Here is a 25,407-nt window from a genome sequence, read left to right as displayed (position 1 = left end):
TTACAGGCATTACTCAGCAGACTAAGGCTTACTAGGTAAAAAGTTATGTTTTTCGGGCACCAAAAAGTAGAAATAGTTGGTGCTTAGCAGCTATGACAGCCCACAGTCACACTTCTTAGTAGCTGATCCTTTCTCTTGTGCATAAAGTGGTGGAACATAATTTTGAGAATGATTAAAACATGAGCTTGGCTGTAATAATCTAGGGATGGTATGAATGTAGTGATAGAACTCCCTGACTTTAAACTTTGAGAAAAATGTAGCTCATTCAATTTAAAGGTGTATGTATGACACAAGAGAGCAATGAGAGATAAAGAACGTCAGAAGGATACAGAAATTGTAGCTTCCTTCTCTCATACTGCAGGGCACACTGACCAGGGCACACTGTGAATCTAGAGTAGCAGTCATCTCTCCTCTCATTTCTATTCAGCATTCTCTTCCATCCTGTGCTATTCTGTTCCATTCTCTTCCACCCTTCTCCATCCTTTGCCTCTTCTCCACTTATGTCTATCTCCAGTTTTTCATTTCTCTTGTTCATCACATGTGTCAGTCTCTATATCTTACTCTTCATTTTCCTTTCCCTTATCTCTTTAATATAATCATAATAATGGTGCTCACTGCATGCACTTTCTTGCTGAATGTCATATTTTTGTGCAAGTTCTCCTGGGAGCAACATATTTACCTTTAATTGCTTTGTAAAGGCTATTTTTCTCTGGAGTGTTCTTTTTGATGCATTCCTACCAGCACATTTTCAAACTTACTTCCTGTATTACATGAATAGTGGAGTTCATCCTCTACAATTACATCATCCTTATTCTCTTTAAATTAAATTTCAGTCCTCATACCGCAGCTTTCTATTTCTTTTCTCATATCCAATTATCTTAAGTCTTTAAGTACTTTATTTGAAAGAAATCATTAACTATGAACATATTACTTCCGTAGCATGGTAGCAATTCTTTGTGTTCAGTACTGTTAAATATGATCTGATGCTGTAGTAGCAAACCAATACTTGTAAGTTAAAGAACAGGTAATTCAAGGTGCACAAAATCCCATGTGTTCAGTTACTATCATATATTATGCTGAACAGCAAAACTTTTCCTCATAATTATTTGTATACATAGATCTGACTACAGCAGCATTTCAGTAGGGTCTGTTTACATGCTAGCCTATCTAATGCATGACAGAGTTGCAATTAATATTATCATCTCTTCAGATATGTAAGAGCAGTGGAACTGAAATTTTATATTATAGATTTAGAAATTCTCTTTCATGGTGCTATTGAATGAGCTTCCTTTTATGTGGATGTCATTTCACTTAACTACCAGGAATAGCTGGCTTGCATGAGGCAGTTAACTGTGAGTTGTCTTGCATGTCCAACACTTTCAAATGAATGTCATGCATTTCTTAACATTCTGTGTATTAGTGAAAATAAAAATACTACACAGTGTGTCCTAATGTTGGCTCGTGAACAAGTTCCATCTCTCAGAAAAGAGAGGGGGAGTAATTAACAGGGCTAGCATGTTGCCTTCAGAAGTAAATTGGGCACCATCAGCAGATAGTGTAAATGGTAACATAGAATCTATGCCTGGAGCATATTGCTTGATTTCTCTTGTAGTGTCTTGTGCAATATGAATAGTGAAAATATGTCCTGAGAAGTAATTCTTTACTGAATAACGAGAGACTACTGTGTTGAGGCTTTATATTATTTACTTGTAACTTTTATAAAAGAATAAATGTCTTACACTTGTGACCCTGAGTGGAGTTCTGTTGACATAATCCAATTTGCTTAGATGGCATTTAATGGACTTGTAAACTTTATGTTAAGCTAATGGAGAATAAGTCTTGATTTTCTTTGAGCTATGGCCACCCCCCTTCTCCCATGGAGCATCATATTACACTGGATAAAATGACTTCAGAAATCAGCAAATATACTACTACAACAGATTCAATCATTTTTTTAAATAATTATGTAGCAATATAGGTTACAATGTATTTCAAACACATTTTATCAAAAGAATGAGAGCAGCAAATAGCTTACTACATTTTTTACCCTGAACTCCAAAACAGTTACCAAAAACTATTTTAAGCAACACCAAATTTTACCAATTTGTCAATAGAGGACCCCAACTCTCCAGTTGTTAAGCCATGTTCCATACCCTACACCCCACCCCCCCGTCCCCGCCCTCCATTAGCCCCTCCCTTGACCGACTTCTAGAATTGCCCCTGGCCATCACAGTATGTCAGAAGCAGGACCATAGAGAAGTTGTGATGGAAATAGGTCTCCACCAAGAGCACAGGCACAGAAGAGGCACAAAAACTTATTGGGATAAAAAAAGGAACTACAGGCAGTTTCAAAATTAATTGGGAGATATATGATTTCTCCTACTCTTTCTGCTCAACATTGGACTTGCTCCTGATTCACTGCTTCTCAAAGGCTGGTGAGTTGGTGCTGAAACAAATATGCTGTTTGACTGAAGGCTTCCAGTTTTTGCAGATTTGTGCCAAATGAGGACTGGCTTGGGGCACGATAGTGGAGAAAGCAAACAATAGAAGGGGGTGGGGGGGGGGGGGGGAGTTATGTAATTTACTTACCTCTCCGGCTAATACTTTTTGTGCTCCCACGTTTTGGTCAATGTGTTCTGCAGTGTGAATGAAAAAAGTCCAGAATATGCTGTCTGTGGTTGATTACTAATATTACCAGAATTGTTAGTCTTTCTGCCTAAGCTGTATTCTGTTGACCTAACAGTAAGTTCTGTGTCCTGCCATGTGTTTATTTTTTGGTATTCCAACTTGAATGAAACTCTGACATATCATAAACCATCAAAAATCTTAAGTTTCTTTGGTAATCATTGTGCTAAATATTTAATTCACTTAGTTCTCATTTAAAATTTCACTGGACAGTCATTTTACTGGGCCTACCAGTAAAGTCCCTATGGAAACATCATGTGTATACATACATCAGTGTGTAGGGGGGTGAGCAGTTTTGCCAGTTCTGCCAGGGGCGCAGGATCACTCCATTCAGTACTGGCTGAAAACACTGAGCAAGTTGTTGCAGTTTTAGAAAAGTGGGTGAGGGAGATGTTTCTGTTATGATCACCCATATTTGATGTCTTGTTGACTCTCAGAATTCTGCAACTGAATACCAGGATTATTCTTCTGACAGAGCCATGGGATCAGTTCTTTTACCTGTCATCTTGCCGACTTCAATTTGCCCTCTGTTTCCAGCAAATTAATCAAGTGATAAACCTTAAAAAGAAATAAATTGTGATTCATCTATAATCTACCATATTAAAGTTACTCTTATTTGGTTTAGATAGTGGTGTACATCTTTGGACTAACATTTTAAACACTGTCAATGAAAATCGTATGGATCTTAGATACTAGTGTAAATAGGCATTTTTTTACAACAAATTGTGTGCAGACCATTCCAGCTATCCATCAGATGACTTTCTGTTATACATTTATTTTTTTATCTGGTATTACCTTCAAACGAACATAGCTGTCATTATAAAATTATTGATGTGATTAACACTGCTAATTACACACAATGAACTATAATTTATAGCAGTAAGTTTGTTATTTTAATTTATATTCATTTTATGTGATTATTTTAAATGATGTGTTTCATTAATTTATGTCATGCTTTATATAACTCCATCTAATGGCAACAGATATCCAGGTAACTTATAGAACAGATAACCAGAGAATTATAAGTTAACTTCCCTTTTTGCATCATTTCCTCTTTTAAAATTCATGGCATTGAGATTAGTAGATTTTTTTTGCCAGTGTAGTATTTCTTTTGGGTTGTAGATATGCAAAACCTTTATTGATGCACGTTAATGTTTGTTTTCTTTTACTATGGCTAGATGATCACATAAAAAAGAGGAATTGTAGCAGATTTTATGCAAACTGTGTAACAAGTTGGAAATTAAACTAATCATACCAGCACATTTAACTCGTGATGATCTGACACAAGAAAAGAAAACAAAAGGGCACGAGAGGGAAACCATCAGTATTTATTACATTGAGATGAGACTCTGTTAGTCCACATTTTAATAAGTTCTTTTGCTGCATAAAAATGTTTATTTAGAATGGATCATGACAGTTTTTCTTTTTCACAATCGCTTTTCATTTTAGTGGAGTCCACATGTTAAACAAACTTTAAAGTTGTTGCATATTAAATGTCATATTTTTGGTTTTAGTTTCAAACAACTATAATTCAGTTGGATAGAACTTCGTAGTGATACATATTTCTCCAAATTCTAGAACTATAGTACCACACACTTTGTTCTGGATAGAAGTTGTTGTGTTAGTGGTGCTTAACTGCTCATAATAACAATTCAAATTTCAGAAATAAAGAATTCTGATTGCCTTACTTCAAGAATGAAATTAAAAATGATAAAATAACAGAAATTAATTGAAGCGTGAATTGCATGGATTTTGAGCTTCAACACCTTTGATATTGAATTGGCCAGTCTGAAAGTGTTGGTGCTGTCATAGATAATGGTACCAAGTGTGAGCTATGAACCAGATAATGGCTGTTAAGTTGCAAATAATTAAGCATCTGTCATTCCCCCCCCCCCCCCCCCCCCCCCTGCTGAACCATCTGTAGTTGCTACATCTGTGTTGTGCTTTATCAGCCTTCACCACTAAAAAAAAATCCCTTGAATAAATTAGGAACCAACAAATTTTATGTAAATAATGAATTTTATTTCATTTTAAAGTGAACATATATGTATGTGATACAGACTGCGGCCATAAGAATAGAGAAAGTCATACACGTGTCTAGGTGCGTCACAAATAGAGGGATAAATACAGTTATCAAAAAGAAAGGCAGGGAGGAGAATATGAAGGCAAAGAGACTGTTAAAAAGAAGATTGCTACAACTGAGTTCTTAACTGAAACATTTGAGGGATGGAGCAGCAAAGTCATGCAGTGAAACAGGCTGCAGCATTAAACAGTCTCTCAGAGGAAAAATAGATATAAATAAGACCGCCTTAGAGCTGTTGAAACTATGCTCAATTTGATGACAATTTTGTGCGGCAGAGGTGGCTATATGTACATTCTGTAATTAAGTTGATACAGGGACAATATTTTGTAGGATTAAGGCACAAGTCCATTGGTGAACATAAAGTGTAAAAAAAAAAAAAAAAAAAGTGTGTTTAAGTGGTGATCAATATGTACAGTGCATATCAGTCGCGTAGTGAGTGAAAGTCATATACAGATTTTTATTGATTTGATCCGAATAAAGAATTGATTGGAAAGTCATTTCCGATAATATTACATTAATGTCACTGCAGGGTGTTGATGTGTGTGTTCTGAAATCTTAATTAGGATGTACAACAAAGAGTGAGGCTACATCACAAGAATGTGCGATTAGAGAGTTTTAGACAAAGAAAGTGCTACATTACTTGTGACACTGTGCCTGGGAGAGCCCTCCAAAATTACTAGGATGGCTCAATGAAGCAGATGAAAGTACTGAAAGAATTCATCTGGAGAAAGCAATTAACCTGGTACAGTGTATGCATCTTGGGGTACATTGTATGCATCCTAGAAAGTGAAACCACTTTTGAACTAGGACCGACACAGATATGCAAGTACAATATGAGGAAAATTTCTGATACCCTCCATACTGCTGTGTGAAGTTACATGAAATGGAGACAACAACATAACTTTACATTTGAAGTGTGAAATACTGTACAGGGTCATTTTTTCCACTGTGTACAAACTCTAGGAATTGATCTATGAGAGGATATAGACCAGAAAAATTCTAATGAACTTATATCTGGAAATGCATGGCTTCCATACTAGACACCATTCATTCAATCATACATTATTAAAGAGACTGTGATCTAATACATGCTGTACCATCCAGCCACAGTTGCAGTATGTATAATTTCTGCCTAGAGGGTGGTTCTGTTCCTCATGTGTCATGCTCTAGTGCACTCTCCTGCCATAATCATTGGTAATGTTGTGTCCAATTCACTTTTCTTGCTAAGTCACCTTGTAGTGGATGTGATACAGCATTGTACACTGTGGTTCTGTATTCGAATAGAGAGCTTGCTAACATGGTGTTTACTTACAGAAAGGCAAATGGCAATGGGTGATGGGCAGCAAGGTTGAATCAGGAGACCTATCCCCACCAACAGCAAACACAGCACTCGATGTTTGCAACAGTGTTTCGCCATTTGTCTGAGACAGGGTCACGTCAGGAAGCAGGAAATCATGAATGATGTGCCTGAAATGTTCGGACATCAGACTTGGAGGAAAATGTGATTAACACTGTGGAAGTCGACTGCCGTGTCAATGCCAGGCAGTTGGCCCACGAGTACAGTGTAAGCAAGGTGACTGTCTCGAACATTCTCTAAGACCCTTATCACTTACAGTTTTTGCAGTGCTTACTAGCGACAGACTTTCCACATATGGAGCAGTTTTGTCACTGATTTCTTCACCAGGCAACCACGATTCCGGGACTTGTGTCATCCATCCTATTCACAAGTGAGGCCACCTTTACACAGAATGATATCTTCAACTTTCATAGCAGTCTTCTGTGGGATAGTATGCAGAAGCCCCATGGTATGGTGACAGTGAATCAACAGCATCAGTCCAGTTGGAATGTATGGGCTGGGATGATTGGCAACCATGTTTTGGGACCAGTCTTCCTTCCACATTGCCTAATAGGCTGGAACTGCCAGCATTTCTTCAGATGACTTTCCCTCCCCTGCTGGAAGAAGTGCCATTGATGATTCGAAGGATTATGTGGCTGCTACATGATGGTGCTCCAGCCCATTTTGCCATTAACATCCAGACACATCTCAGTCGTGTCTTCCCTGATCGATGGATTGGACAAGGTGTCCAGTTGAATGCCGTGCTCATTCACCGCAACTCAGCCTTGCAATTTCTTGTTATGGGGCTATATCAAAAATATTGTATATTCAGAGCCCATGCCAGATGTGGAGACGCTGGAGCAGCATTTTCATACTGCTTTTGAAACTGTTTGGATGCAGCGTGACCAGTGTGAACATGTGAGGCAGAATATGCTGCAGCATGTACACACATACATTGAGGCACATGGAAACCATTTTCAACTCATTCTGTAAGTGAGGCTGCATGGTACCCCAATCCCTGTAACAATGTATGATCTAATAAATGGTCTCTAGCATGGAAACCGTGCATTTCCAGACATACGGTCACTAGACCTTTTTTCGTTCTGTATCCTCTCTTCAGCCAATCCCCGGAGTTTGTATATCGTGGAAAAAATAACCCTGTAGAGAATATTTAGACTCTGTGCAATTATTGCTGTTCTTAAGAAATAATGGGAATAAGGCTGGTGATTGTAGCTAAATTAATAGTGATAGTGTCTATTTCTAGAGGCCAACTTTATATTTGCCTTACTCATTGTGTCAAAATATTATTTCTTAGTTTCTGTTTTTTACCATATACATTTCTCCACCATGACTGACATTTACTACTCTTGGAAGATTGATGTCCTCCTCAACTCTTTCATAATTACTCTAATTTCTCACTAAATAGCTGAGGCACTGAACGGTCAGTAGCCACATAAACCAACCTGGAATTGTTGCAAGCTTTTGGATGGTGTCCTCCTTCAGGCTAGCTGGTACAGGAAACAAACACACACACACACACACACACACACACACACACACACACACACTTGCTTTCATTGTCCTGTTGTCCTGGCCAACTACAAAATTGTGACACTGTGGCACACCTAGGGTTGCCATCTGTCCTGATATATTGGGAGCATCACCATTATGGACCTTCTTTTTCCAGTATCCTGACAAGACCCAATTTTGTCCTGATTTTTCCAAAATACTGTTACAAACTTTGCTCAAGTATTGAAGTAACGCAACCTGTTAGCACAACATGTAAATTCAGCCTCAGTTTGTGTCATTTATGTCAACAAGTTTATGTTGGGAAGGTCATCTCGCAGATGGTGCTGCACATTGTGTATCCTGCCTCAATGATGCAAGCACCTTCTAGATCTAGCACCATCATTCAAGGAAATACCAGACTTCTCCAGTAGTTTGGGAGCAGAACTATTTAAGCAGCACCAAATGGAAGAATAAAGTAGTACGTGATCAAACAGTGATCTGATGAGATGATTCTTTCGAAACAAACAGTGATGGAATGTAACAGTATTAAGAAAACGATAGTAGCTACTTACCATATAGTGTAGACACTGAGTTGCAGATACCCACAACAAAAAGACTGTCTCAAAGTGATCTTTTGGCCAACAAGGCCTTTGTCAAAAATAGACAATGTACACTGAAACACACTCGTGCAAATGTAACTCGCACACATATCACGGTCTACGACAGCTGAAGCCAGACTGTGAGCAGGAGCGCATGGTGGGAGAGGCAACTGGGTGTGGGTAAGGAGGAGGCTGGGGTGGGAAGGGGCAGGGAGAGCAGGGTAGTAGTAGGAACTGTAAAGTGGTGCTAGTGGGAGTAATGGGAGCATACAGAGACAAGGTGGAGAGAGGGTAGGCAGTCAGGATGCGAGACAGAGGGCAGGACAATGGGGGTAGGGGGAGGGGAGGGACAGGGAAGAGGCTAGATGGGTTATGACTGTGACTAATGAAGGCTGAGGCCAGGAGTGTTATGGAAATGTAGGATATATTGCAAGGAGAGTTCCCTCCTGTGCAATTCAGTAAAGCTGGTGTTGGTGGAAAGCATTCAAGTGGCACATGCTGTGAACCGCCGATTGAAATGAAGAACATTGTGTTGGGCCGTGTGCTCTGTGACAGGGTGGTCCAGTTGTTTCTTGACCGAAGTTTGTCGATGGCCAGTCACGCGGACCCTTGTCACAGTGGTATTTTGCCGCCAACCAAACCTACACAATGTCCTTGGCCATCACTACACAACCCCTGCCCCAAACTCCTTGCATTACAGTTCATATCACTGTGGTGGACAGAGATGCAAGACATGTCCCATACATCCTCCCACTACCACCTACTCCAGTCCAGTCACTAACAGGGCTACCTGTGAAACCAGTCATGTGATCTATAAACTAAGCTGCAACCACTGTGCTGAATTCTGTATGGGCATGACAACCAACATACTGTCTGTCCGTATGAGTGGCGACTGACAAACTGTGGCCAAGAGAGAACTGGAGCACCCTGTTGCTGAACACCCTGCCCAACACGACATCCTTCATTTCAGTGACTGCTTCACAGCCTGTGCCATTTGGATCCTTTCCACCCACACCAGCTTTTCTGATTTGCGCAGGTGGGAACTCTCCCTTCAATGTAGCCTATGTTTCTGTAACACTCCTAGCCTCAACCTCCATTAGTCATTGTCCTTACCCATCTAGCCCCTTCCCTGTTCCCATTCCAGCACTACACAATGTTCTATTCAACCAGCGCACCCAGAGTTTTTACTTTTCTCCTTATCTGCTACCCCCCTCTCTCCCTGACATCCCAACTGCACCAGCTGCCCTACCTGCTCTCCACCTCGTCCCTGCATGCACTTTACTGTCCCTAACCCTCACCCTCACCCTTACCCTGCTATCTGTCCTGCTCCCCACCTCAGCCCCCTCCTTACCCCACCTGGTTCTCTCTCCCACCATGTGCTGCTGCTCACTGTCTGGCTTCAGCTGCCAGATATTGTGGTCATGTGTGTGTGAGTTGTGTTTGTGAGAGTGTGTGTCAATGCGTGTTGTTTATTTTTGACAAAGGCCTTGTTTGCCAAAAGCTCGCTCTTCTACAGTCTCTTTGTTGTGCCTCTCTTACAACTCGGCATCTCCACTATATGGTGAGTAGCAACTATCGTTTTTAAATTATTGATTCTATCTAAACATAACATGAGGAAAGACTGCAAGTTGGTTAAGTTTGAAATGTCTACTGCAGATATATAGGGCATGAACTGTATAGTGATGTGAATTTCAATGACTAAAGTATTATTGTGGACTGTTTACCATCATAGCTTACAAAAATACCTAAGGTTGGAAAGAGAAAGCGTCACTTTTTGGATGATTGTGCAAAAGAACATCCTTTTCCAAAGAAAGAATGTACAGATCAGGAAGTGTTGTGTGAGATTTGTAGCTGTTTCATCTCTGTAACTCATGGAGGTAAGGCAGATGCGAGGCATCACATTTCTATGAAGAATGATACAAATAGATTCACAGTATTATTGACCTCAAAGCCTATTTCTACACTCGTCATTAAAGAAAGTTCTCAAGAAGAATTCTTCATTCCTCCTGCAAAACTAACAACAGCTTATAAAGTTGTCAAGCATCATCAGTTCTTCAGTTCTCTTGAATGTATCCTGGCTCCAAAGTCACTACAAAGCAGTCTACAGCTAGGACCAAAGCCACAGTAATTGTTAAAAATATTCTTCCACCACACTCCGTGTCTGAATGCATAAAAACAATTGCAAGAAGTTTCATTTTATGGCATAGGCACCGATGCATCGAACCACAAGGCGGAGAAGATGTTTTCTTTAGTTGTTCATTACTTTACTGAAACTGACGGAATTCAATAGAAGCTGTTGAAGTTTGATTCACTGAATAATGAACACTGAAGACAGTTGCAAAGTTTTGTGTAGACACTTTAAGACAACTGCAAATTCCATTACATAAATTCATCACTTTTTGTGGAGACTGTACTGATATCAACTTCAATGGGCTTCATTGACATGGCCAGCAGAATGTGTTTCACCAAATTAGAGAAGGATTAGAAAAAAATGTGGAAGGGATTGGATGTCCTGCCCATACAAAGTGCTGCTTAAGTCTTAACTGTCAACACTGAGAAAAGGATTGTAAAAATATTTAATTATTTTTCAGTATACATGGTAATGCCCATATCAGGCACTTTTGGAGTCTGGATTGTTGACAATGAAACATTCATCATGAAAATATTTAATTATTTTTCAATATGCATGATAAGAACAAAAAAGGTGAAAGAGTTTTGCTTATACATTGATATCAATCATCACTCTCTTTTTACTTACACAAAAAACAAGATGGCTGTTGCTAATGTCTGAGCTGTGAGAATTCTTAAGCTTCAGATTCCATTAAAACAGTTTTTTGATGTCAAAGACAGACAACCTGAAGTAATTTCAGATTTTTTCAGTTAACTAGTCATTTCATGTTTTTGAAATGAAACTTTACTCTGTTTGAAAAAATATGTAAGAAGCATGGAGAAGAATAAAGTGTTGATAACTGAAATGAGAAATATGTTAATAGACACTCAAAGATGTCTGAATGAAAGGAAGACTGCCAATTTTATTGGCATGCAGACCAAGATGAACCTGAAAGAATTAAAGAAATAATTAATTTGATTTTGAATTTTAAGGAAGAGACAATGCTTTATATATCTTAACATTCTATTACGTTGAGAAATGGGGTATTCTTTTTAATAAATATTAAGTATTTGATTGGGTGATGCTATCTGAAAGCCCACATTGGGTGGTGATTGAAAACACTGTAATATACCTGACTAAAAATGGTGTGAAGATTTCAAGTGGCAATTGTTCTCAGGAATATGTGTACTGAAGAGTTTTTTAGAAACTACGTGTGACTCGGAAGAATGAAAGTAAAAAAATTATGCAAGCATTTGCTTTCTAATACTTCAAACAATGCCACTGTGGCAAGAGTATTTTTGCTGATGTCGGCCCAGTGGACTGATGAAAAAAACTGACTGCTGCCAGAGAGTGTGACATTAATCTTATAGCGCCAGTTTAACTAAAAGTTGATATGACTGGAATTTTGTATTGTAAATACGTAAAAGGGAAGAAAGAATTGCTGAAAAAGGGGAAAGGTGAAATCTTTCAAAAAATATGGTGTACCAACTACTTCTGTCATAAAAAATTCCATCTAATTGTGTTATAAATAAAAAATGATGACATTATGAATTTTTTACTTCATTTCTACACCCACATATCAGAGTGTCCTGATGAGGCCCAACCTAGATATGGCAACCCTAGGCACACTGCTTTCTGGCCAGTTAGACATGACAAAATCTACTTAATACATCTTCAAATAAAGAAAAAGTGATTGAGAACAAATGTGACCACCTTTAACTTTTGGCCCATCATCATTTTGTTACTTTTATCTCGTAAAATATTTGTAAGGAGCCAGTAACCATACTGTTAAGTGCTCTTAACAAACCATCACCACCCTTCCATGCAGTTATCCTTCCCTCACCCATTTCACTTGTCATAACCCCTGACCTGAGTTGAACTGCAGAGAGAGAGAGAGAGAGAGAGAGAGAGAGAGAGAGAGAGAGAGAGAGAGAGAGAGATTGTATTTCTGTAACAGTCTGCATTGCCTGATTAGACATTGTGTTTTGTCATTTGGATGCCTATTGTATTTTGCATTGTGTGACACCATTCCATTCCTGTCCTTTAACCTGGTATCCTTGGCATATGAAACTGACTTAATCAGTATTTTTTTCTACATCTTTATCATATTTCCTGCCTCTGGTACTCTCTCTTGACAAGGGATCTGAAAATGTAGGATCTATTTTTAGCAACATTTGCAACTGTTAAAAAGATTATGTATACAAATTGAAAAGACTGTCAAACAATATGCCTGGAGATGAAGCCTTCATATTGCTTTCAAATGTCGGTAAAAAAGTGGTGGAGCTTTTTTAACTGGAATGTTTTCTGTTGCAAAAATTTTAACTTTTTTTTTTCCCAAAACGGTCTTCTTTTCTTTTGGCTCTAACATTTTTCCACTGATGAACAGGCTGCTTCTCTGGTTTCAGGTGTTTCTCACCATTATTTTTGTTTTTTACCCAATTCAGTAATTATAAAAAAATTTGCAGAGTATTGATTTCAACCTTTTATGGGTGGTCATAGGCATTTGACAGTGCTTGAGATAGAACCAGCAACGTAAGTGGCATAGAAATATAATTGATAATAACTCTATTTGCACTTTAGAGGAAGACTTTCAGCATAGTAGAAATATCTCGACAGGTTTAGTTTTCTATTCACTATAGTGCAGAGTGTGGACCCTATAAACTGACAGTCAGCTGTGAGTATAAACAAGTAGTCACAATAATAACAAGTGCTACACAAAGCAGCATTTTGGCTTAATGTACACATAATGTCCTTACAAGTAGAATTATGACTGCTTGAGGGACTGGGAGTGGTGTGGGGAAGAAAGCCCTGCTTCCCTGTCACAAGGCAGCCAGCCTACACTCATGCTCTGTGAAAGCAGTATTGATACTAGATCATTGGGCATGCTGATCCCTTCTGGTGTTGTGAGGGCCTTAATCAAACTCCATGAGTGAAGGCTTAGTCTCTTCACTTATTTTAAAATATCTTGGCAGACACTATTATTGGAGAATATCAAGGAGGATTTTGTTACAGGAAATCTACTATCGACAAAATCTTTGTCCTACATCAGATCGTAGAAAGAAGGTGCGAGTTTGGCCAAGAACTAAACATGCTGTTTGTCAACTTCAGAAAAGCATATGACTGTATTCATTGGGAAAGTATGCTGAGGTGTCTGGAAGAGTTCAGTTTTGCCAAGAAACTAGTAAGCCTCATTAAGACCTGCCTGATGGATACTACAGAAAAGGTAAAAATTGGAAATAAAGTGTCAGAAACATTCAAAATAAAAACTGGGATATGACAGAATGATGGACTATCACCTTTTCTTTTCAATCTTGCATTAGAGAAGGTAATGTGAGAAATGTCATCTAATGAACTCGCAGGAGTCCAGACTGGGGATGTGAACATCAAGTACCTCGGATATGCCTACGCAAGAAGAATAACGGGAAATGGCTGACATTCTGGAAACAACAGTGAGGAAAATTGGACTTCAAATCAATCATGACAAGACAGAATACATGGCTCTACACGATAGACATAATGAAACTCAAGAACCACTTCCACAGTTACAGACAACTGAAGGTTCTTATCGCCAAGTCAGGGAGTTCAAATATCTGGGTGCAGTATTCAGAGATGAATCATCCAGTAAAATGAAATTACAGGCAAGACTACAGGCAGGTAATCGCTGTTACCATGGCCTTAATGCTCTCCTTAAAACCAGAAGTTTGTCAAGACATTCCAAAATAAACATCTACAAAACACTCCTACAGCCAGTAGAACTATATGGATGTGCCACCTGGAGTACAACCAAGCAAGATCTGAACAGACTGATGATATTTAAAAGGAAAGTCCTTCAAAAGATTTTTGGACCAGTTTATGATAATGAGTGTAAAAAATGGAGAATTTGTCACAATACAAAGTTGTATGATATTTACAAAGAGCTGAACATTGTGGCTATAATGAAGACACAATGACTCCAGTGGGCAGGGCATGTTGCTCGAATACAGGACAACCAATAGCCGAAAACTGTACTCAACACCAAGCCAAATGGCAGAAGGCCCATGGGAAGACCTAGAACTTGATGGAGTGACTGCATATCCAAAGACCTTCAGAGAGTGGGACTGCTGGAAGGATGGCAGAAAGGAGCCGAAGACAGGCTGAGGTGGAGGCCATCTCTCAAAGTAGTGCATGGTCCATTGGGCCTGATCGCGTAAAGTAAGCAAGTAAGTAAGTACATAACGTCATCAGTTGGGTGCTGAGTGGCATAACACAAAACTTTCAGATTAAGGTCAGTTCATACTTAACAAAACACAATGCCAGAACATTCAGCAATGTATTAGAAATGTTGACATTTGCACAGGCTGTCAACAGAGTAGAATGGAATGGAGCAGAATGGGATGTGATGGAATGGGACATTAATGTCAAAGTTTATTGGAAAGAAGAATTTGACAGTGACATTGGTGTGAGGTGGAGGGGGGTGTCATCATCTGGTAATAAAGGAAGTTAACTACTGTTGCATGGTTGTTTCAGTATTGGATTTCACCCATTTATGCCTCTTTATGCTTTATTTTATTGCTTTACTTTGTTTTTGTGACACATTTGAAATGTCCTTTATTTTATTATTTTACTTTGCTTATGAGACACATTTAAAATGTGCCATGATGGTTTGGATATTATTTCCATAGAGTGTTCTTCAGCAAGAGAGACCAGAATCAGAAAGGGAATAATGATTTTGGTTTTACGATACCTGGACATAGGAAAGCCTACTTTTTTTACAAATAAGAATATAAACTGATGAAACAAATTTTCAGTAACTAACTTGTTCTTAATAGTGAAAGTCACCTCCAGTGAAGAAGAAGAAGAAGAAGAAGAATACAGTCGTCTCTGGCATTATCTGGTACTTTGAATTGGGTGAGGGGGTGGGGGAGAATTATGCACAGTAAATAAAGTAAACAGCCTGTATGTATCGCATTATAAATGTTGTTTATCTGTAAATATTGCTGCTAGCAAATAAATGTCAATGTTTTGCAAAGTTTCAACTTTTCCTGTTTCAATTCTCAGCAGTCTACCATGAAAACATTCTCAAGGAGACCACTATGAAGTTTTCTTTTCATATTAATAAACTTTATTATTTAGTTTCTTACCTCCTATACCGGATCGCACATTTATGTACCACAGGTGGCATCTTATAACCTCAGCCTCCCCCTTTGGATACTTCGTGTGTCACTCTGTGCCATTGTGCCTGCCCATCCATTCCCCTTCCCCACACCTTTCCTGCTCCACATCATATCCCTCCTTATCCCCCCCCCCCTCCACACACGCACACACACACACACACACACACACACACACACACACACACACACACACACACATTCCACCTCCCGATACTGTGGATGGCAGTCTTTAGTTCCTGCATGCCCCCCCCATCCATACCTTGCTACCCTCCAACTTGCCGCCTCACTCCAGATTGTGGTCACATTTGGTTCAGAGCTGCTATTGGTAATGGTCATGAGTGCATGAGATTTGCTTGCGTGTGCGAATGTGCATGTTTTCTTTATTGAAGATGGCTTTGGGCGATGGGTACTAATGTGTAACAGTCTTTTGTTGTGCCTATCTGCAACTTAATGGGTCATCTTTATGGTGAATAGCAATTTATTCTTTTCTTATATTATTAATATTCCAACCTGAGGTTTACATTGTTTGAAAATGGTACATTAGGAAGAGAATTGTGCCTTCGAGGATGGCCTAATATCTATAAAACAAACATCACAAATAACACAAATAGTGACTGTGAAAGTATACACTCTGTATTACACTTTGGACTGTTTGTCTGCAGCATCTGCTTGCAGAACTGTGTGCAGTCTCAGACTGGATCCTTACAAGATAACTGTAATGCATTGACTGAACAGTTCTCACAGTTACTTAACTTTGGTGCTGCAACTGGCTATTGCAGTCTGTGCGTGATGGAGGGGTTGATCCGAAATGCTCTTTTTTCTATGCTGAAGCATGTATTCATTTATCAAGACTTGTTAACTTGCAAAATAATTGATGTTGGATTTCAAAAAATCTACATCAGTTACATTATGAACCTCTGCAAGGTATAAAAACGGAAGTGTGGCATGCAGTTAGTGCGACATAAATTGTTGCCTCAACATTTCTCTATCAAACCGTAACTTCTGATATATATGTGAATTCTGCAACCTTTTTTCCAGAGAAAAAAACAGTTAACAGAAGGTGTTAAGGTCATATTATACTGCATAGTGAAAAAAATCCCACCATCAATGTGCCTATGACAGTATGACTTTGTGTTTTTGATGAAGGTATATCCTTTTGCACAACATATCCATTATATTTTCTTATGCTGTTGGCCCAGAAAACTAGTCAATTTGTTGCACCATTTGCAAGGCAATCAATAAGATTGATCACTTTGGTATTTTAGAAATAACCTTTGTGACATACTTAATTGGCTTCATCTTTTACAATTGGGGCTAGCAACTTCCACCCACTGCTTTGTTGATTGTAATTTCTGGTGTTTAGTGGTGTACCTGCAGCTCACCTGCAGAAGCAACTCAGTGTCTGTCTTTTTAAAATGGACTAAAATTGTTGGAGCAATTTCCGCATCAGCTTTTCATCTGCGTTCAGCAAATGATGCATCCTTCTTACTGAGAGATTTAAGAATGAAAATAATCAATTATTGTCCATGTCCATTATGTTACTGAGAGAGTTGTCATATAAAATGGGCTGTAATCTTTCTTCTAATACATTTGCAGCCTCAGCAGACTCACACACATTTAACTGATAATTATCTGATATTTTGTTCTGCACTTGTATGTTTTTTCTTTTGACTAGGCTCTTCACATGAATTGTCTCCAACAGAAGTATAATCTTTCCCGATTTCAATCACATATGTAGGCTGAGTATTTATGGATGTGATGATGTATGTATATGATGGTATCGGATATCATTAAAATTATGTCATGTGTGCTGAAACTCAAAATTTTTGCCATACTACACTTGCAAATGGCTAATTGCAATAATAGATTTTATGAATGATTAATTTTTAATAGTCAGAGATGGTGATAACATCTTTCAAAATGTTTTATATTGTTGTGGACCACAGTCATGGAAACTTAATTAGTTCAGCAGATCAGATTGTCAATTTACGTAAGTTATGATGTAGGTTGCAGAAATTTTGCATAAGGCAGACTGATGATGGACATGTTTTTTTTCTAAAGTGCCTAAAAGTGGATAATGATTCAACCTGTCAATTGAAATGAGAGATATAAGTGCTACCTATTCTGTAGTGCTTCCATATGTTTCTAATTTAGATGACTTCCTTTCGTATTGCTTGGCTGTTTCTCTGGAAGCTCAAAAACTTTTGCTGTGTGGTGTTGAGGTGACCTGCTAGCCACTTACATGGCAATGAAATTCCCAATCACTTGAAGTAATGATTTGAATTGTAAAGGGTTATACTATTGTTACTCAATGTGTAGTAAATAATAGGTCCATACAATTTTTCATGGTAACCCTTGCTCGTCTGCAAGAAAATGGAAACTAAAGTGAGACATGCAGTTGCGTGCCAAACTTTTCATATAAGCTGCATTTGGTTCTGTGTAATTGTGGTCATTTGAAGAAAGAGGACCAGCTTCAGTTCTGTGGCATCTCGTCACTGGTGCTGCAGCGGTCCTTTAATGATTGTTATTGCAATTCTTTTTTAGATGCATTTGCTGAAATGTAGCTTCTGAGAGTGAATTGTTCAACTACTAAGACTTCTTAAAGAAACTTACAGTATAATGTGATTATTAAAAGACTGTTTTTGCCACAGCTTTTTGATTATTTTTGCTGTAGACAGTTTGCTCAGAGGCTGGTTTAGTACTGTGTAGCTGAGGTAGCAATATATGCTAGACTCTAAAGGCATAAGGGCAAGTAAACATATTGCTAAGCTATATGCTTCAATGTCTGTCAAAGCAGCATCACAAAATCGTGCTGACAATCAGTAGTAGTGTGTGCCATTATTTTTAACCATTGCATAGGAGCCAGTATCCTTTGCCTGGCCTTTGCATCTCAGCATTTCCTTATCTTCATAAGCTGGCAGCAGCTTGTATAATTCTTCAATACATTTTTTAGCATTTATATCTATAAAGTGATGTCAAATGTGTGGAAATTAGACAGCAGTTTATTTCAACTATGTAAAAGTGATTGCTGAATAGGTCACAATGAAAACGATAATTCTGTCTAGAAAATTCATTTTTCTGTCAGAAATAATAATCACAAAAGTCTGGTGGTTAAAACATTGCTGTAGTGTTTGGCATTTATTATTGCTTTGTCATATAGTTCTTTATAATAAATGTGTTTGCAAGAGGAGAAAAATCTGAAGGTTTGGAGCTCCAAAATTTCAACATCTTCATGTGACCTATTCGCTGCCCCTTCCTCTCTCAAGTCAGAAGCTAAAAATGTATTACATCTGTGTGCATTAACAGATAAAATTACTTGTCACAGTGACGAAATAGTGCCTTTTTGGTAAATGTCATTTCAATTGAAGGCAGACTTCTTTGTATTTGTGTGGTATGTGAATTGGGCCTTTAATCTGTTTATGATGTTAATTTCTGTTGTAATTTCTTTTTAATTCTGTAAAACTCTTTATTTCAGTATATTCATTTAAGTTTAATTAATTTCAGCCTGTGACTGGTGCTTCTTGCTGAATGATCTTGTACGCCACATTAATTTGACTTTTTCAGTTCAGATTTTGTTTAAATTTTTCTGTGGAAAACATGTGACAACCACACACAAATTTAAGAAGGAAAAAGTGAACTCAGGCTTAATGACTTGCTTCTGATTACTGAATTTCCTTTTATGATCAAAAGGAAAAGAGCTTGTATGGGAATGAGGATGATGAAATAAACGTGACGAGTGGAGCACACGGAAAAAGCTGTAAGATACAGATTGCTCAATGCGTGTCAGGAAAAAAGATGTCAAAGCTTTCATGCTTTGATAAATTTCCACAGGAGAGAATGAAAGAAGGAAAAAGGGCTGGAGGGAAGGAGGAAGCAGCACATATACCACTTACTGCAGCCTCCTCTCCAATGGTGAGTCTCATCAGTCAAACATTTGCTGCAAGTGTAACGAAAATCATTGGTCTTGTTACTGATTTTAAGCAGGAGACTGTGCTGATCTGTGATGAATGTAGAGCATCACGTAGTGGTGTGAAGGGCTTAGTTTTAGACCCCAATTGAGGAGGAGGGAAGAAAGGTAATGCAGAAAGTTATCAAAACTGGATGCTGATTATTTCACTAAACAGAAGTGCAATAATATTTAGGATGTGAGGGAAAGAACAATAAGATCAGAAGAGGGGCAAAAAACTCAAACCACAGATGAAAATGAATAAATTTGAAGGGAAGCAAAAGTAGAATATCTGACTAGGTAAATAATTCAGGTGTTGATCTCTACCTCAAGAACAGAATGAATTGTACAAAATACCTATAGAAGTTAGTATGCATCCATTCTACAATGTAGCATTTGGGAAATGCATAGTTTTCAAATGAACAGCAGCATTTTGATTTTTAGGAAGAAAATCTTTTATTTATCCAAAATTATATGATTTAAAGGGTCACTTAAGAAAAGTTACATCATCCAAGTGGCAACCACTCTTTTGAATACAATTCTCAGTAACTTATAATATGGGCTGAAAGGCATTGATCTGTCAAACCCACCTCTTCTTAAATGACAGCTTTCAACTCCGTTAAACTTTGAGCTTGTTAATATAGACACACACTTTCAAATACCCCCACAAGAAAAATCACAATAGGACAAAGACTTGTCTTAGTGACCTTTGCATGTAGCTAAAATGAGAAATGAAGCATCTAGGAAATTGTTCCTCACAACTGTCATGGGTGAATATGCAGTGTGTGATGTCACACCATACTGTTGAAATTAAACATGCCTCATATTGATCTTTTCTCTCTGCAGTTATGGCAGAAAGAACATATTCAGCATGTGTACATTACATTTGAAATCCAGTGGTACATTGTTCTCCTTAAAAAATTATTCACAGTTACACTAATGTGTCACATGAGGAGAGTGGAGAGGTCTTTCATGAATTATGCAAGGCCATTCAGGGGCCTAAAAAGAATAGTTTGTTAGTTAACTGGCCCATTTAAGTAAACATATGCCTCATTGTTTATACACAGCATTGCATGTGGGTTCTTTACAAAATTCACTTGCATATGCACCATGAGTTGTTCTCACTGCTGCAAGTCCCTGGATTTTGCCTGCCAAATCACCAGTATTTTATACTGATGGAATTTCAGATCCAAACATAACCTTTATCTCTCAGAATCCCTGCTCATCTGTAGACAGTGTCCATGCTGATGGGTAAATCATCTTGGACTCCAGATGACTGCCTCTATCAAAATGACAATGTTTTCAGGGGTACTCACATTATCAGGACCTGGTGGTTTCTTCTTAGTAATGCTTCTTGTTGTCCTGAAATCTGTAACTAGTTATAGGATAATATTATGACTCAGAGCTATGCGATTAAAATGATGGCAAAATATCTGTTGTGTTGCAGTGACAGACACAGCATTTAGGATAGAGCTATTGTATGCAGACACCTGATGCTCTATGATCCACTGTTCCATTGGTACTGAAATGGTGGACTGTCCCAAAGTGAATGTCATGTGTATATTATCCCTCCCATCCCTAACAGCTGTGTACTAGCCAGTCTGGAAACTCTGATTTCTATAGGTCATCCTGTACAACAAGTGTTAGCTGCAAAGCTGTCTAAAGATGGTTCAACATCTTGATTATAAAGTTGGTCCCATAATCCCATTATTTACTGGAATGGTGATCCATTAATGTATATTTAACTTTGTGTAAGTGAACTACACAGTTCATGCAAGAAGTCCTAATAAAAACAATCTAGTTTTTCCCCTTAATTAAGATAGAATATGTAATTTTGAGATTATAGAGACCGAAACTATTGCTGATGGAAAATATTTCCTTAAGTCACATTTTTTATATCAACACCCTATAAGGACATTCCATAAATAATGTCCCCACATTACCATGTAACAACTTTCACTGCTGGCATTCAGTTATCTCAAACTTTGCTTGCTTCAGATCCCTGCACCATTTAGACCAACAGCTAGCACCTGCCACACAACTGAGTAGATTTTGTACAATGTTGTCATTCATGTGTTTTGGTTTAGATTTTTGTTAAAGGAGCACACATGAGATTGTTTCAGATTGCTTTATCACCTGTTTTGTGATTGATGCACGTTACAAGTAATCTCAAAGGTGCTGTAGCAGATGTGACACATTGGTCCTCTGAAATTTCTCCTGTGCTCATTGAGTTCCCTTAAAGCTGATCAGCACACTTACAGAGCAGTCAGAAAAGCCAGAGTATCTAGGACATCTTTCCCTGCCTGCAAATACCAGCAGGGGGAAAAAGGAGGAGGAGGGGGGGGGGGGGGGAGGCAAAGGGTTAATATTGCTGCATACAAAGATGCATGGAAATTCAGATAAATGAATTTATAGGTATGGTATCAAAGGAAGCATGCACTGATATTCCTGTGCTGCAGTGTGCTACCATGGATCAGTAAGAAGAAGAGTTTGTGGAAGTGGTAACCAATATGGTACAGCTCCTAATGTCAGTCATTTGGTCTTGTCCTACCTCCTTTTGCTCACTCTGATGTCATGGAAGTTGTCCTTGTTCATCTACAGATTAGACACTGTTCAATGACACATGGCTTCATACTCCTGTGAGGATATTTTGCAGTGTGTAGCACTCATTGTATGAAGTTTTAGTCACATCACCCCTTAACAGATTTTTGTAAAATATGTTTTGGTCTCAGGTCATACAAATGCCTTCATTACTGCTTTCATTTTCGTTGGTGATCTGTTTGGATTCAAATAAAATGGGAGACTTTTTTTAAAATTTGCTGATCAGAAGCATATTAATTATGTGTAGTTAAATATACACATTATCACAAAGCAACTACATGGAAAAAGATCACAAAAAATTAACAAGAAAAAGTAACTGACTAACTCTACATTCAGATAACAATTCTTCAAAACTGAGCCACACCTAGGGCATTCTCACTTGCAAGCAGTAGATCTTGTTCTAGCATGAAAATGGGCAGAAAGGACATTGGCACATATGGCTGAATGTTTATTCTTGGTCAGAGTAGCACCTTTTGATACAAAGTAACTCATTAAAGCACAACTGAACTTGCCAGGAGAGGCGGTCACAGTGTGATGCTATAAAGTTGGTAGCTTTTAAATCACAAATATCAGATTAAAATATTTACACTATAAACGTCACTGTGAGATATACCCTTCTAGAAGTAAGAACTATTAACAAATTTACATAAGACGGCTGTAGTCTTCAGCTCCCAACAGTTGGAGTGCAGATACATGTTCATTGTGAGTGCCTCTCCTGGTGTGTTTAGTTGTGCTTTCATGAGTTACTGTGAAACGAATGAAAGTTTAATTTGATAACCTAGTTTTTTGATGTTTTATATACCCCTTTTTTCTTATTTTCTAAACAGATCATGCTATGCTGACTCATAAAGATGTCAAAACCAGTAGTGATATAATTTGTATGACTGAGGCTGAAATATATAACTAAAAGAAAATTTTTTACTAGAAGGTCATTGTGTTCCCCTCAGGCAGTATGCTTAGTCTGTGTTAACTATCTTTTTTTTATGTCTTAAGAAGAGTGCTAGTTTACAACTGGTCCATCTTCCATTTAGCAGACATAAAGGTTATTGTAGTACAAATCTGGAGGTTTTGTGAAATATCTAACCTGCTTTCTAAATTACCAGGTGGGAAAATTTTTCTGGGACATTTTTTTTTTTTTTCACATTTTCCTGAGTTGGTAGTTTAGTATCGCAGGAATTTGCAAAACATTTAGTTGACTATGATTTTTGCCCTGGACTAATTAGAAAGGATGTTCTTAACAGTGACTTTCCACCACATCCATTTAACACAAACACACACACACACACACACACACACACACACACACACACACAGAGAGAGAGAGAGAGAGAGAGAGAGAGAGAGAGAGAGAGAGAGAGATTTTGAACATTGACGTTTGTAACATCGAGGACTGCAGTCATCGTGTTTAATTCTCTGTAAGCTTGATAGTCTCTTTTTTATCTAGAGGAACAATAAGTTGTGATCTTCAGTCCAGTGACTGGTTTGATGCAGATCTCCATGCCACTCTATCCTGTGCAAGCCTCTTCATCTCCAAGTAACTACTGCAAGCTTCATCCTTCTGAATCTGCGTAGTGTATTTATCTCTTGGCCTCCCCCTACAATTTTTACCCTCCACACTTCCCTCCAATACCAAATTGGTGTTCCCCAGATACCAACCAATCCCTTCTTCCAGTCAAGTTGTGCCACAAATTCCTCTTCTCCCCAGTTCTGTTCATTAGCTCCTCATTAGTTACATGGTCTACCCATCTAATCTTCAGCATTTTTCTGTAGCACAACTTTTTGAAAGCTTCTATTCTCTCCTTGTCTAAACTATTTATCATCCATGTTTCACTTCCATACATAGCTACACTCCATACAGATACTTTGAGAAAGAACTTCCTGACATTTAAACCTATTCTCGATTTTAACAAATTTCTGTTTTACAGAAATGCTTTCCTTGTCATAGCCAGTCTACGTTTTATATCCTCTATACTTCAACCATCATCAGTTATTTTGCTTCCCAGATAGCAAAACGTATCTGCTACTTCAAGTGTCTCATTCCCTAATCTAATTCCCTCAGCATCATCTCATTTAATTTGACACACTCCATTATTCTTGTTTTGCTTTTGTTGATGTTCATCTTATATCCTCCTGTCAATGCTCTTCCAGGTCATTTACCATCTCTGACAGAATTACAATCAAACCTCAAAGTTTTTATTTCTTCTCCACAGATTTTTATTCCTACTTAATTTTTTTCTTTTATTTTGTTTACTACTTGCTCAATATACAGATTGAATAACATTGAGGATAGGGTACTAACAACCCTGTCTCACTCCCTTCCCAATCACTGCTTCTCTTTTGTGCCCCTTGACTCTTATAACTGCCATTTGGTTTTTGTACAAATTGTAAATAGCCTTTTGCTCTGTGTATTTTACCCGTACCACCTTCAAGATAGTATTCCAGTCAACACTGTCAAAAGTTTTCTCTAAGTCTACAAATGCTAGAAATAAAGGTGCGCCTTTCTGAACCTACCTTCTAAGATAAGTCGTAGGGTCAGTATTGCCTCACATGTTCCAACATTTCTACAGGATCCAAACTGATCTTCCCTGAGGCTGGCTTCTTTTCCATTTGTCTGTAAAGAATTCTTGTTAGTATTTTCTCACTGTGACTTATTAAACTTATAGTTCAGCAATTTTTACACCTGTCAACATCTGTCTTTAGGATTGGAATTATTATATTCATCATGAAGTCTGAAGTTATTTCCCCTGTCTCATACATCTTGTTCACCAAATGGAAGAGTTTAGTCATGGCTGGCTCACCCAAGGCTATCAGTAGTTCTAATGGAATGTTGTCTACTCCCAGGGCCTTGTTTCGACTTATGTCTTTCAGTGCTCTGTCAGATTCTTCTCGCAGTATTATATATCTCAAAAATGTTCAAATGTGTGTGAAATCTTATGGGACTTAACTGCTGAGGTCATCAGTTCCTAAGCTTACACACTACTTAACCTAAATTAACCTAAGGACAAACACACACATCCATGCCCAAGGGAGGACTCGAACCTCCACCGGGACCAGCCGCATAGTCCATGACTGCATCGCCTTAGACCGCTTGGCTAATCCTGTGCGGCATCATATCTCTCATTTCATCTTCATCTACAACGTCTTCCATTCCCATAAGATTGCCCTTAAGTACATCACCCCTGTATATACCCTCTATATACTCCTTCCACCTTTTCTGCTCTTCCTTCTTTGCTTAGGACTGGTTTTCCATCTGAGCTCTTGATATTCATAGAGGTGGTCTCTTTAATTTTCCCGTAGGCAGTATCTATCTTACTCCTAGTGGTATATGCTTCTACATCCCTACATTTGTCCTCTAGCCATCCCTGCTTAGTCATTTTGGACTTCC

At 38.3% G+C, this 25,407-nt stretch overlaps 1 protein-coding gene across 1 annotated transcript in view; it reads left to right on the top strand.

Moving 5' to 3' along the window:
- Positions 1-25,407, top strand: part of LOC124711232 (cholesterol transporter ABCA5-like) — a 359,780-nt gene that overhangs the window by 254,913 nt on the left and 79,460 nt on the right. Inside the window, exon 25 of the mRNA XM_047241193.1 lies at positions 19,166-19,387. Within this exon, the coding sequence (XP_047097149.1) occupies positions 19,166-19,387 (222 nt within the window). The remainder of the gene's footprint in view (positions 1-19,165; positions 19,388-25,407) is intronic.

Source organism: Schistocerca piceifrons, chromosome 8 (assembly GCF_021461385.2).
Source record: "Schistocerca piceifrons isolate TAMUIC-IGC-003096 chromosome 8, iqSchPice1.1, whole genome shotgun sequence".
NCBI classification, from domain to species: domain Eukaryota; kingdom Metazoa; phylum Arthropoda; class Insecta; order Orthoptera; family Acrididae; genus Schistocerca; species Schistocerca piceifrons.
Note: the sequence above shows the minus strand (reverse complement) of the source record. Positions and strands in the feature narration are given on the sequence as shown.